At 51.4% G+C, this 14795-nt stretch overlaps 2 protein-coding genes across 7 annotated transcripts in view; both read right to left on the reverse strand.

Annotated features, from left to right (window-relative positions):
- STRIP2 (striatin interacting protein 2) overlaps positions 1-2137 on the reverse strand; it is a 42032-nt gene extending 39895 nt beyond the window's left edge. For all 3 annotated transcript variants that reach the window (XM_058654933.1, XM_058654932.1, XM_058654931.1), the window contains exon 1: positions 1929-2137. In XM_058654933.1, the coding sequence (XP_058510916.1) occupies positions 1929-2063 (135 nt within the window). In that variant the 5' untranslated portion in view covers positions 2064-2137. The remainder of the gene's footprint in view (positions 1-1928) is intronic.
- Positions 2138-10271: 8134 nt separating this feature from the next.
- Positions 10272-14795, reverse strand: part of AHCYL2 (adenosylhomocysteinase like 2) — a 151853-nt gene continuing 147329 nt past the window's right edge. For all 4 annotated transcript variants that reach the window (XM_058655059.1, XM_058655058.1, XM_058655061.1 and 1 more), the window contains exons 13-17: positions 13493-13591; positions 11527-11595; positions 11359-11437; positions 10781-10901; positions 10272-10449 (exon numbers count right to left, since the gene is read on the reverse strand). In XM_058655059.1, coding sequence (XP_058511042.1) covers positions 10443-10449; positions 10781-10901; positions 11359-11437; positions 11527-11595; positions 13493-13591 — 375 coding nt within the window. In that variant the 3' untranslated portion in view covers positions 10272-10442. The remainder of the gene's footprint in view (positions 10450-10780; positions 10902-11358; positions 11438-11526; positions 11596-13492; positions 13592-14795) is intronic.

The following is a 14795-nucleotide window of genomic DNA, read 5'->3' on the forward strand; positions in this document are numbered from 1 at the left end:
AACAAGAAGAAGTTTCCCTGAGAGAAGGGGGCACAGGGTGCCCCTAAAAGTGCAGTGAGGAAGATGCTGTGCACCTGATCTTGTAAGTTCGGAAGCTGAGTTGTTCTCCGCACGGCAATGTCTCAGGGCCAGTCTCACCCCCTCCTCCATTTCCTTTTCATTTTTAAAATTATTTTTAGCTTCTTTTTATTTTTAACATGGATTACACATTTGAGAGGGCTGCATACTCACATGGGCCTCTGATCAGGGTGGGGAGGGTCGCGGTGAGGAGGAAGGTGGGGGAGGGGGACGGTCAGGCATGTGTGACGGTCATCTGATGTCACCTTAGTGACCCAGCGTGGGGAAGTGTTGCGAGGCTGTTACCTCTCTGGTTCTCGGCCTCCATGCACCTCCTCCATTTCTTTTTTTGTTTTTAAGTTTTTAAGGTTTGTTTATTTTTATTGCAAAGTCAGATTTACAGAGAAAGGGAGGGATACATAGAGAAAGATCTTCTGTCCACTGGTTCACTCTCCAAGTGGCTGCAACAGCTGAAGCTGAGCTGACTCAAAACCAGGAGCCAGGAGCTTCCTCTGGGTCTCCCTCGTGGGTGCAGGGTCCAAGGCTTTGGGCCATCCTCGACTGTTTTCCCAGGCCACAAGCAGGGAGCTGGATGGGAAGCAGGGCTGCCGCGATTAGAACCTGCACCCACATGGGATCCGGGCGTTTGCAAGATGAGGATTTTTGCCACTAGGCTATCACGCTGGGCCCCTCCTCCATTTCTTTAAAATAGTGATTCTGACCCTGCTTGGATCCAAATGGAAAGTATACATGACATCACTTGGAAACAGGGCCACATTACTCAGATGGTGAACTGGCCTGGGAGGCCAGAACCCTGGCTGCCAGCACTAGCTCTGCCACTCCAGATGACAAACAGCAGGAAAGCACTAAGCATGACTGACCCATTTCCATGCACTGCATCAGCTCCTCACTTTATAGGAAACTATCTTATTCGGACTTTATCCCAACATTTGAATCAGCAGTGTCTTAACCCCATTTTATGGACTTGGAGCTCAGACAGGTTTATTAACTTGCCGCTGCGATTCGAACCCCAGACTGACCATCCTTTCTCCCCTTCGCGGCCAGTCTATGTCCAGCTGTCTGATCTGGAGAAAGTGACATCTGTCTGTGGGGTCTGCCTAGGCAAAGCCCATCCCCTTCAGAGTCTCACGTCTGCGGTCCCAGCTCAGATTCTGCTCTTGGGTTGCTGAGGAAAACCGGCTGGACGAGGGTTGGGATTCATTTCATCTACTTGGGATTTTCTTTTTCCAAAGCGGAGGAAGCAGACCAAATATTCACGCTCCTATCTGCATCCTGGGACGGTTGCATCCAAACGGCCACACCGGAATTCCGTCTCCTTTAACCCATGACGTCCGCGGGTGGCGCTCCCTAGCCGGGCTCAGCCCACACCGGGACACGGGGCACGGGATCGGGATCGGATCAGGAGCGGGATCGGATCGGGAGCGGGAGGAGCGGGAGGAGCGGGAGGCGCGGGAGTCCGGCGGCCAGTCGGTTGGTCCGCCGCAGCCGGAGGTCGGCTGCCCTCTCCCCGACCCTTCTCTCGCGCCCCTCAGACCCGTCATTTCAACCTCCCCGCGCCTGTTCTCTCCACAGTGGGATCCGAACCCCTGCCCCAAGGGCTGCAGCCAGCCCGTGAGACCAACGTTTGCACAGTGTCCGGCGCGGTCCTTACGGCGCTCCACGGGCGCGCCCACCGGCGGACGTCCCAGGGTAGGCAGTCCCTCCACCCTCCGGCCGGCATCTGGAGGCTTGCAGAGAGCAGAGGGGTCGGGACTGCAGGGCCGGGAGTCCCAGCGAGGCGCAGCCCGCGGCCGAGGCCGAATCACCCGGGAGTCTCCCGGCCCCAGCCCGCGGCGCTCGGGGCCCCTCACCTCCGACTCCCGCCGCTGGCTCCGGAACGCTTCCCGGCCCTTGGCCGCCGCCTGCTTCCCTTTGCCGCCGCCGTTGCCGTTGCCGTTGCCGTTGGCCGGCGGGGCGGGGGTCCCGGGGGCCGCGGGGTCGTCCATGCTGCTGGCCAGCGGCTCCCCTCAGCTGCTCCCCTCAGCGGCTCGGGTCGCTCTGCCCGGAGAGACGCGGCCGCCGCGCGCCCCAGCCAAGCCCCGCCCCCGGCCGTCGCTATTGGCTGTGGCAGCTCCCCGCGGTCCAGCCTCGAGATGCGATTGGCTGTCCCAGCGGTCGGGGCGGGACCAGAGGAGCTGAATTTTTTTGAGTCCTGCGGCGTTGGTTGCCGGACGCTCGAGAGCCCCTCCGTGGGCTCCTGCTCCCACCTCCCAAGTTCTCACGCGGTGTCCCTCTGCAGTCACACCTCCCGCACCACGGCCTTTCTCCAGAGCTTTCGTCTCCGTCTTCTCCACTGCGCTCTCCCCTTTCCCGTTGCCACAGCCCAGGACCCTCTGCGATCACTGATTAGTCGCAGAGACGCTGCAGGAAACGAAACTCGCTTTCTCCGGCAGCTGAGATTTCTGAAGAAAACGCATCCCGACCTCTGAATGGGAGACTAGGGTTGAAGCGTGGGACGGGCACGTTTTCGTGTCCCTAAAATTGAGGATTCTCTTGAGCAACCCTCCTGGTCCTCTGCAGCAGCGAGCCCCTACTCGCTCCCCTGCCCCCCACGTCCCTCCCTCTAAGATCCTAAGGGCTCAGTGTGGTCGGCCCTGTCTGGGGCTGTCTAGCAGGCGATGCACGCAGAGTCCGGGCGATGTCTCTGGGTGGTAGAACACACGCAGCATGTGGGTGGGACCGACTGCGGCTACTGGAGCCCGCTTGCTTTTTAGGAAGGGATGGGTCTGGGGCGGGAGGGGGGCTTGAACTGCGCGCTGAGCCCGGTGGCACTGGGTGCTTTCTGGATGGCACCTGGCGCGCTCACACTAACCCGTGCTTCGGCTGACAAGCAGCACCCCACCCCGGGATTTACTCCGTGCAGTTTCCAAGATACTGCACTGTAAGGCTAGCTCAGCATTTTGCTGCTGCTGCTGTCTGGAGCGAACTGTTCTCTTGGTGGACTGCAGTTTATCCCTCAAGTCTCCATTAACAGCTCTCCCCTCCCCGCCAAAAAAAAAGTCACCCTTTTGACTCTATTCAACCCATTCAAGGTGTGTTAGTGCCAAACTCGTTTTGCCTGGATCTCAAATTCTAGCGTTCCTCACCTATCCCCAAAGCAACAGCCCCCAAAGGACACACCCTTTCCCAGGTTTTCGGAACAGCTCTGACCTCGCACTCTCCCCCTGCTAGTCAGTGGGTGACAGACTGGCGGGCAGGGAGAGACAGAGTCCTTGGAGATTTCTGGGTTTGATGGGCTCCTTGCTTTCCAGAATCTCCGTACCATACCACACCATCTGCTCTTTCCCATTTCCGCCTCTACGCAGGGAAGTGTTTCATTGTGTATGTGTAACACAGGCTTTCACAGCCTCGGGCTGTTGCTCTCGGGGGCTGTTCGTGCATTGTGAGGTGTTTAGCATAATCCATGGCCTCTTCCCACCTGATTCCATAGTGCCCTTTCTCCAGCTGTGACAACCAAAAATGCCCTGAGATATTGCAAAATGCCCCAGGGGGGTGCAAAATCTCCGGTTGGGATTCATTGGCTACCAGAATTGAACTGGCAAGAATTTCCAAGAAAGTCCTTGGCTCAAGGCCCAAACAAACTGACTTTGGAGGGTTTTTTCTTTTATCCAGGGTGTAATTTATTAAACCCTTAAAATTTTTCACTGAGCTTTAGAATTCACAACCCACGCTTAGCTCGTCACTGCTTTAACATGGTGAGCCTGCTACAGCACAGCCTATTGGGGATTCTTAACAAAAGCAATACATTCTTGGGGGACCGGCAGAATGACTCAATTGGCTAATCCTCTACCTGTTAGCACCAGCATCCCATATGGGCATCAATTCATGCCCCACATCCCATCCAGCTCCCTGCGTGTGACCTGGAAAAGCAGCAGAGGATGCTCTAAAGCCTTGCGACCCTGCATCCACATGGGAGACCAGCGAGAAGCTCCTGGCTTTGGATCTGCTTAGCTATGGCCATGGTAGCCATTTGGAGAGTGAACCAGTAGATGGAAGATCTTTCTGTTTCTCCTTTTCTCTGTAAAATCTCCCTTTCCAATAAAAACAATCTCTTTTTTAAAAAGTACATTCTTTCCTCCTTTCCTCTGTGTACTCCCTCCTTCCAAGTAGACAGAGCTTCAGGACTAAGAGGCCCCAAATTTGACAGGCTTTGGTGGACCCAGGCAACCAGCAGGGGTAGCAGAAGGCAGTGGGCCAGTGCTGAGGCGTGGTCCTTGGCCTGCCTGTCCCTAGGGCCAAGCACAGAGACTGCAAGGCAGCACAGTTGAGGAGAGTTCCCAAGGACCCTCTGGCTCCTGGAGAGTCAACGCCGAGCCTAGAGCTCCATCTGGCTTTCCTTCAGAAGGGATTTGAAAAATTAGGAAAGGGGCCCCGGCGGCGTAGCCTAGCGGCTAAAGTCCTCGCCGTGAAAACCCCGGAGTCCCATATGGGCGCCGGTTCTAATCCCGGCAGCTCCACTTCCCATCCAGCTCCCTGCTTGTGGCCTGGGAAAGCAGTTGAGGATGGCCCAATGCATTGGGACACTGCACCCGCGTGGGAGACCCGGAAGAGGTTCCTGGTTCCCGGCTTCGGACCGGCGCACATCGGCCCGTTGGGGCTCACTTGGGGAGTGAATCATCGGACGGAAGATCTTCCTCTCTGTCTCTCCTCCTCTGTGTATATCTGGCTGTAATAAAATGAATAAATCTTTAAAAAAAAAAAAAGAAAGAGAAATCAGGGCTGTGTAGAGTGTGAAAACCAGCACGAGGGCAGTTCCTACCATTTTTCACACCTCAGAGGAATAGAAGGCAGTAAACAAATTCACATTTCTATCTGAGCCCACAGGGTCAGAATTTGTCCTAAGGAGAGAGATATCTGGAAACAACTGGAATGCGTAACAAGAAACTGGGTTAACTGGGAACTTTGAAACTGCAGCCCATGAAATCGGCATGGCCTTGAGATTTTTGCTGGTGAAGGAGTGACCACAGAAGCACCTGGAAGTACACCTGGAAGATAACTTATTAGTCAGGGCTGGTGTACAAGTTGCTCTATTTTGCAGAGAGAGCTCCTGTACTGTGATTTCAAATGGATTTTCAAAATCACACTATTAGTTTCCGGTCCCTATGCTTTAGTCAAAAACTCAGGTTGCTAGCAGAGGGTTTGAGGCAGACTACTCGAAGCACCCCAGACACTTGATCAAACAGACAGCACCTGACACTGAGACAGTTTAAAAGTAAGACGCAAGGGGTGGGTGCTGTAGTACAGTGAGCTAACCCTCCACTAGGCATCTCTGCAACACCTATCAGAGTCGCTGTAGTCGATACTCTCCCTGAGGGACAGCAGACATTTGCTCACATGCTTGGGTCTCTGCCATCCATACATCGGAGATCTGGATAGAATTCCCGGCTCCTGGCTTCATCCCTACATGGGATGCAGGTATTCCAAGCAGTGACTAAACCCAGCCCTGGCCGTTGCAGGCATTTGGGAATTGAATCTGCCGATGGGAAACATCTCTGTGTCACTCTGTCTTGCAAACAAATAACAATAATGAAAAAGATGCAAGAAGTCTAAAGTATCTTGTTTTTAAGCTATCAGGCAGCTAGGACAGCATAGTAGAAAAGGGTGGAGCACCTCCCCTTCCCAGAGAGGACACACGTGGGTGTGGTGACACAACGGAGACTGTGGGGGCCCAGACCAAGACAAGGAATGTACGTTCACGCAGTAAGTGCTGTGCACCGGGCTGTGTAAATAGCAGCTGAAGAGACAGCTTACATAGCAGGTAAGCATCGTTCACATGGGCCAGAAAACTCTGTGGGTGACCATGCTTGGATCACTTGCCTGTGTTACACTCCTCACACAGGTTAGAGCTGGGATTCCAATCCAAATGAATCTGATTCAGAGTCTACAATACCCAGATCCACAGAGACTTGCATAACAGCAGACAGACTGGGTTTACCGAGTCTGGAAGGAAGATTGCATTCTTTTTATTATTTTATTTTATTTTTTAAGATTTATTTATTTTTATTGGAAAGGCGGATATACAGAGGAGGAAAAACAGAGAGGAAGATCTTCTGTCCGATGGTTCACTCCCCAGGTGAGCGCAACAGCTGGAACTGAGCCAATCCGAAGCCAGGAACCAGGAGCTCTTCCAGGTCTCCCACGTGGGTGCAGGGTCCCAAGGCTTTGGGCCATCCTCAACTGCTTTCACAGGCCACAGGCAGGGAGCTAGATGGGAAGCAGGGCTGCTGGGATTAGGAACCAGTGCCCCTAATGGATCCGGACGTGCAAGGTGAGGACTTTAACCACTACGCAATGGCGCCGGGCCTGGAAGATTGCATTCTTGACAAGAGGACTTACACCCTGCTGTAGGGGAGCGATTCCGTCAGCTGACTCACAAGCTTCATGGTAAGCGGCTGCGTTGCCCTAACCAAGCAGCACCAGCTTTGAAGTGTTAACAACAGCCTAGACTATTACAGCCCCATGCTCCTTAGTAGGTGGACGTATGGCAGAAGACTCCGATATGGAAGGAACTTCTTACAGATAGGATGCAGGACTAGTTTAGGTTGCCAACTAAAGAAAAATGGCTATTCTATGGTAGTCGAGAACAGGCAGCTTGGTTCATGTCTCTGGTTACTAGTGTAGGCAAGTAACCTGATTTGGAGACAACCCTTCTCTTCGGCTGGATGCAGTCCCGGGTGTCTGGGCCCCTGAGTCACACTGGGGAGAGGCCGATTTCCTGGCCTCGCTCTAGCTAAGGGAAGCTGAGAGATCTAAATAGAGGCCTTAGGGGAACCTACCTCAGGCCTACAAACCTGACCTCCCCAGGGTGGTGGCGCTCATTGTTTTGTTATTAATCATTGGAAAGGCAGAGTGACTGGGGGAGTGGGGAGCTGATTCGCTTCCCAAAGGGTCCTAATGGCTTGGGCCAGGGCAGGCTGAAGCCAGGAGCCAGGAATTTCACCTGGGTCTCCTATGTGGGTGGCAGGCCCCAAGCACTTCTGTCATCAGCTGTTTCCCAGGAGTATTAGCGAGGAGGTCCTGGAGGAAGGGTCAGGACTCAGATTCCCACATGGGATGCAGGTATCCCAAGCAGTGGCTGAACCTGCGCTGAAAGAGGCCGATCTTACACACAGCCAGAGAGTGAGTGTGAGTGAGTGTGAGTGTGGTGGGGCAGGGAGAGGCTGATGAGTGATGAGTGGAGTCACACACCATGGAACTAGGTTCTCAAGGTTAAGGTCATTTAAGCAGCGCTACCGGCACCCGCCCGTTTCTTCCGTCCGCTCTAGGGCAGGCTCACTGGCTGCCCAGAGACCACTCTCCCTTCTGGGCTCCCAGTTTGCAGAAGCAAGCAATCCTCTCAGGACAAGAATCCACTTGAAGAATATTTTATTGGTCTTTTAAGATTACATAGTCGTTATTGCTGATCTAATACAATCACTCAAAGATTTCCAAGAGCTTCTCAAAAACGCTGATCCTCACAGCTTTGATTCCTTTCAGTAAGATGACATCAAGAACTAGATGATTAGTTAATATATTTATGAATATATATATATGGTTTAGAACTTGTTCACATATAATTTGCTGGTGTTGCCTATTTTCCCGCTGTAATTTTCCTTTATTCAAAAAGCTTAATGCAAGAATGCATCTTGATTTTTTTTTAACCATGACAAAGTTAATTTTGAGAAAACCACAGGAGCAGCGATTTCTGATCTGTTCAGAGAAAAGTCAAGCAGCAGAAAAAGCTTTTGCAGGAGTTTGTGGCCGTGGGGGGCCGTGGGGGGCCGTGCTCGGGGAGGGAAGGGAGGGAGGCAAGAGGGCCGAGGGGACGGAGACTACAGACAGAAGATCTAGGTATATATATTTTTTATGAGAAAAAGAAAACAGAATATTTCCATTATGAAGGTTAAAAAAAAAAAAAGGACCTTGAAAAGTAGCACAACTTCATGGTAGAAAAAATGGTATGTATCCCCACAGACCAGGGCCACACACAGAGATCCTGCACCCCTCCCCCCATGCCTACAGATGGCCAAGAAGCATCTAAGATGAGAGCGTGGATGACATTTGCTCTGATTCCAAGGGTCGAGGGAGGAATGACCTGATTCCAATTCTAAGGTAGAACCCAAGGACCTTGGAGAGCTGGGCCTCTAGATTAATGGCTGATGGAGTGGGTCCCCCCCAGAGAAGGGAGCAGAGGTCCCCTGAAGATCAGAGGCAAATACCTCCTCGTGAGTAGCAACTCTGGCAGCCCAACTGAGGAGCCGGGTGGCTCCCTTTCTGTTTTCTTGGAATGATTCTCTTCTCCTACAGCAAGGCAAGAATGTACTCTAGGTACCAGCACACAGGAAGCTCCCGAGAGAGCAAGGCTTTGCTGAGAAACAGCAGGCTGTGGTTTTTGGTCTAAGAACACAATAGGCTAGGTGGGGTCCAGAGACCTGCCTAATGGAATCTGTTCTGGATCTAAGATGAGGTATGAAGATCTGTGCCTTCTGTGAAAGAGATCCAATTCATACAAACATCCAAACTGGGAAGGCAAAAGGAAGAACTGGTGCAGTGGCCTGGCAGAATTTTCCAAGATTTCTGATCTTTCTCATTAAAAAAAAAAAAGAAGAAGAAGAAGAAGAAGAAAAAAGAAAAAAAGAATAGAAAGAAGATGCAGCCATGTGTAGCATTTTTCCATCCTTGCTGACACACGTGGCCTCTGAAATGCCCTACTTTACGTGCTAAGCCTAGAAAATGTTCGCTGAGGCAAATAACCATTTACTGCATCTCCTACCTGCAAAGTAAGGTCACGTCCAGACTAGCTCTGAGGGTCTATGCGAAGACCAGGGGAAGCAGAGAGAGTGGAAGTATGGGGAGAGTCAGACGGGAAGGTGGTCGTGATCTTGGGTGGTTAGGGTTTCCTTGGGTCACCCTGGTCTTGAGACACTGCGGCAGACCAGCATGGGGGCGGCAGGAGGGAAACAAGCAACAGGAGGAGTGTTAAACAAGGCTGGAGGGGGGAGAGGGACTTTCCTAGGGCCACTCCAGATGTTAACTCTTGGGACCAAGGTGGGCCCAGTGGAACCTCTGTGGACTAGCAGGCTTGAGGAATCCCTTCCTCCAAAGGTATCCAACTCTTGGGGTTGAACATGTAACATTTTCTGCAGCTCACCTAACTATCTCTGAAATTCCCAATCTTTATATGGAAATAGATCAGCTTATCAAAGATAACAGCAGCAGAGAAGACAAGCTGCAGATGCAGCTCTAACTCCAGCTCTCTGCTTTATCAAGGGCAATGATCAAAGAGACGGATGTCTGATGAGGTTCTAACCAGCTCTGATCATCTGGATACAGTTTGGTGTCATCCCTGTGTCTCTCAGCCAGTCACGCTGGAACAAAGGAAAAAAAGTCTTTCCTATGTCACTCTGCTTCCTCAGGGTGTCAAGCTGTGGGCCTGGAAGACCTGTTGCAGTCCCCAAAGCCTTTCCCTACTTAGTTTCAGAAGTGGTTTTAGGCAGTAATACAGAGTTTCAGGAAGCAGTGTCTCCAAGCTCTTCTTTTCTGAGATACTGTCCATCACAAAGGGCCTGCCTGAGAAACTGCAGGTCAGTGATAAGGGAAGAAACTACAGCTGTCAGCGGAGCTGGCCCCACTTCCTGAGCAAAGGTTGGTGGGGTCGGAAACAGCTGACAGCCAACAGAGCTGCTGAAGAAGCATGGGAGGCACATCCCTCTTGGGATAAGAAAGTGTTCAAATGATATTCCAGGAGAGGAAAAGGGCTGCACAGCAAGGAAGCAGACAAGGAGGCACAGGCAGAGCTGAGTGCTTGGCACGGTTTGCCAGAGCTGCACCCTCCTTCCTCAGCAGCCTCTCTGTAAAGGCAGTGAGTGGTAGAGATGGTTGCACTTGCGAACCCAGGCCATGTTAATGTAGCGGCTTCCCAAAGGTCTCATCTGGGCAAGGGGCAAAGCTGAAAAAGGCAGCTGCTCAGAAAACCCCAGGGATCAGGTGTCTGGAATCCCTGGATTGCCTCCTAAACCTGGACAAGAGGGAGAACGGCCACCGCTGAGGATTCCGAGCCGCTGGCGGGTGACGTCAGTGATGCGCAGGGGACGCTGTCCCCATCTTCCTTCCTCAGCCTGTCTTCTGCAGCTTTCACGGCCCTTGGGGCAGTAACCACACTCTGGGCCCAAGGCTACAGGCACAGGATTCTAGCTTTTAATAAATAAATAACCTAACACAGAGGGTGAGCACGGCAGGAAGCTCTGACTGGAGAAGCAGCTTGCTGGATTCTTTCTTGTATAGTAGTGGAGAAAAGGCTTGGAATTCTATTCCTTAAAACTTCTTCTGGCTTGAGTTACAGGAACTTAATACCTGGAAGGAAAAAGAAAGATGAGACTGTGATCCTATCAGCTGGTGGAGCTGCTGGGCCATGCGAGGCCTGCTGACAAGTGTAATGGGGAGCTCGGACTTTCTCAAGTGTTTGGCGAGGGGACATAATCATGCCTCCTTCCCATCAGTGTAAAGCGCCAGTATCGCTTCAGGAAGAACGCTAAAGAGTCCTTTGAGGGGAACCATGAAAAGGACTGGTTTTATTTTTCTGAGTTCATGTAACTGTAAGTGGTGGGGGATAAAAAAATTTAACCCGTGGGTGGCAGGTTTTTCACTGTCAAGGCTTCCCTGATTTCTGGGGAACCCCAGGCACCTGTAGTAATTAGGCTTGAAGGGCCCATTCTTGTTGAGTCCCAGATACTTGGCCTGTTCATCTGTCAGCTCTGTCAGGTGGGCATCAAAGGTTGGCAGGTGCAGGCTTGCCACATACTCATCTGGAACAGATCACAGAAGCCCTGGCGTAAGCATTCATGCCTGCTTTCTGGCTGTCCTCACTAGGCCTTTAAAAAGCCGGTGTATACTTTTTCATTCCTGGAGATGAACAGAAGATGCTTAACATTTGTTCACTGACCTTCAATCCTTTTTTTCTTTTTTTTTTAAGAGCTGGTTTTTATTGGAAGGACAGATTCACAGAGAGAAGGAGAGACAGAGAGAAAGATCTTCCGCCTGCTGGTTCACTCCCCAAATGGCTGCAATGGTTGGAACTGAGTTGAACTGAAGGCAGGAACGAGGAACGGTTGTCACTCTGCCTTTCAAATGACTTTTTTTTTTCTTAAAGAGAAAGATATCTTTTTCTTCCTATCCACAAGAAAATTAATGCCCCCAAACTTCCTTTAGCCTCTGAATTCAGACTATTTTGGCAAGAATCAGGGTGGAAGAGCACATGCTTACCCATTTTCTTGGGCAAAAGGTAGACGTCCTGTTTGTAGCGGCCCTCGGGGGCATTGTAAAGCTCTATCAAGGCGAGAGCCTAGAAGGCAGAGAGGGAAAGCTGACGTGCCCGTCATAGCACGCCCCGACGCACGCTGCCCGGCTCAGCCGAGGAGCCGCGGGCCTCACCTGGGTGGTCGCGCTGATCGAGAGCACAAAGGTAGGCACTGTGGAGCAGCTGAGGTTCAGCAGACGACCCTGGCGGTCAAGGGCGAAGACACAAGGGGTTAGGAGAGACACTGGCCTTGGGTCAGGTACAGTCACGAACACATTTCCAACTCTCTCCTAGCTAGCCATGAGGGGCAAAGAGTAGGTGCTTGATGAATAGGAAATCACTAATTGACACGTGAGTGAAACCCTGAGAAGTCTGGAAAACGTGACGACAGCAGTAGTCAAAAGATTTCTGGGATTTCATAAAACAAGAGCAAAGGTGGTCAGCTGACATCAGCCACAGTCCTTTCCTGGGAAGCCTAACCAACCTCTCTGATTAAATATATAACAGAAAACACCTGTGCTGCTTGCTTCTTCACCATTACTACGAGGTGGGAGTTCACAGGGCAACAAGAAATAAAGTCATCAGGCAGTAGACTGATCCACGCATTTAGCAAATGGCCCATTTTCTTTCTTGTGAAAAAGCAACTCCAGCTCTTCACAGATGCCCTAAGGTATGTGAAAAGGTGTGATGTCAAGAAGGGATGAAGAGGATACTCAGACCTAACTTCATGGACTTGTAGAAACAGTGGGGCAGAGTAAGAGAGGGAGAAGAGGCAGAGAGAGAGAGAGAGAGAGATTGATTTTCTATGTTCGCTCCTCTGATGGCCACAGAGTGGAGGCCAATGCCAGGCCCCTGGAACTCCATCTGGATCTTCCACACGGTGTTGGGGACAGAGGACTTGGGGCCATCTGCTGCTGCCTTCCCAGGCCCATTAGTAGGAAGTTGGATCAGAGGTGGAACAGCTGGGACTTGAACCAGCGCTCATAGGAAATGTTGGCGTCAGGCACAGTAGCTCAACCCACTGTACCACAACTCCAGACCCACAGTGTGTCTGTTACATTTTATTACCTATAACTTTAATATAAAAAGATTGATTCAGAAGAACAGGAAATGTGTTTTCCTTGTGACTTTGCTGTCTTTCTTAGGGAAGAGTGGCACAATCACACCTGTCAGGAGTTCCAGGACTAGAAAGGAGGAGTTTTTCTTTTAAAAATTTATTTATTTTCACTGGATAGGGAGAACCACAGAAAAAAGGAGAGACAGAAAGATTTTCCATCTTCTGGTTCAGTCCCTAGATGGCCAAAATGGCTAGAAGTGAGCCAATCCGAAGCCAGGAGCCAGACACCTCTTCCAGGTCTCCCACATGGGTGCAGGGTCCCAAAGCTTTGGGCCGTCCTCGACTGCTTTCCCAGGCCACAAGCAGGGAGCTGGATGGAAGTGCAGCAGCCAGACATGGACTGGTGCCCACATGGGTTGCCAGGGCTTGGAGGTGGAGGATTAGCTACTTAAGCCAAAGTGCTGGCCCTAAGGAGGAGCTTTCAGGGGAGGAAAAGGGTCAGGCACAACAGCGGAAGGTCAAGTTAGGACCAAAGTCAGGAATTCATGTGAGCCAAAGCAAGCCAACACAGGACACCAGAACCAAGCCAGCAGTGCACAGCTGGGTGTTCCTGTGTGTGCGGCTCAGTTTAGGGGAAAGGACACTCAAAAAGAACAAGTTTGTTGCTAAGGACAGGACTCTCAGCGCCTGCCTCATCTGGGTTCCAGTCAGGAAGACCTACTTAGTGGTTACTGATTAAACCATCCCACGAGTGACACAATCTCTTCCTAAGCATCACTCAAGCGGCAGTGGTTCTGTTAATTCCTTCTACAGTGATAGTCATTATCTGACTCACCTGTAGCATGACATGGAAAGACAAGATAATTGGGGAAAAGCGGGGAACCAAAATAGTTGCTTAATTGCTGAATGAAAAGATCATCCACATTTAGAAGTAACATCCACTGGCAAAGCAGTTGAACTTCTGCTTCGGGGAGAGACGAAAGGATGAGGGAACGCGAGGAGGAGGGCACCCCGGACCACACCTGGCAGCCAGGCCGTCTCACCTCTGCCAGCAGTACTATCCTCTTGCCGTCAGGCCATATCACGTGGTCAACTTGGGATCTCACCCGCTCCCAGGTTAGCTCTGGGGTCCGCAGACTCGCCTGGAACACATACAGCAAGCACCCCGTCAGTGTGGGAGGTCCTGGTGCAGGTCCAGAAAGACACCAAAGGCAGCCATGTCAACTAGCAAGCTGAAAGGGGGTGACCAACATGCCAGATGGAGCACACCTGGTCTGGCTTTGCTAGGGCTGTTCCAGTTCAGGGAGTTTGATCTGCAGCCAGGGAGGGGTGGGGGAGCCCTCGGATGACATTCCACAATCCGTACTGTAGACCCACACTTCTGCACACAGTGCTGTGGGAAACGTAAAAGGAACCAGAAGCAGGGCTTCTGCCTTCCCAAAGCTTGCACTTCAGTTGGGGAGACACGACACAACACATATGTGAGAGGAAGACACAAAGCAACATGCAGCCAAGTGCAACTGAAACAGTGCAAACTGATTCCGTTAAGTGCTGAAGAGCAACGGAGAGAAGGAGTTTCGGAGCTAAGTGGGATGAGTGACGTAGGCTGAAGGTCCTTCACCCAGCATGCTGGGCCCGGGGTTCTGTCCTCACAGCCCAAGCTTCCACATTCCACCTTTTCGACAGCGGTGGGTCACCCTAGCGTTAACAGAGCATTGTGACCTAAATGCCAAAGTGCGACAGCCTCTCAAGAGGTTGCTCAATGGTGACGCTCCCGATGGCTCACCCTCCTTCCACTTCTGTATATTGTACATTCAGAGAACAAGAGAAAACAGCTGCAGTCCAACTTACAGCCCCTTAACACACTTATCCCTTCCACCAACAGGTAATGCTTGATACTACTCATTGGCTCAGCTGATCAAAGTGAGAAGTTTTGCCAAACAGGTTTCAAACAAGTAACAAAAAACAATATAAATTATGATGATGATCACACACTGATTACAAAGCACATTTTGAGACGTTGTAGTAAAAGATGTGAAGCTACATTAGACCGTGGATGCATTTACCAGACTGTGAGCTATTTATGGACAGTGAATAGTAGAAGTATCTTCATTTTTGTATCTCCAAAGTCTAACTGTAAAAATGGGGAAGGGGTGTAGGGTCCAGCGTGATAGCCTAGTAGCTAAATCCTTGCCTTGTATATGCTGGGATCCCATATGGGCACCTGTTCATGTCTTGGCTGCTCCACTTCCCATCCAGCTCCCTGCTTGTAGCCTGGGGAAGCAGCAGACAACGGCCCAAAGTGTTGGGTCCCTGCACCCACGTGGGAGACCCAGAAAATCTTGG

The sequence above is a fragment of the Ochotona princeps genome, chromosome 25 (assembly GCF_030435755.1).
Source record: "Ochotona princeps isolate mOchPri1 chromosome 25, mOchPri1.hap1, whole genome shotgun sequence".
Taxonomy (NCBI): Eukaryota; Metazoa; Chordata; class Mammalia; order Lagomorpha; family Ochotonidae; genus Ochotona; species Ochotona princeps.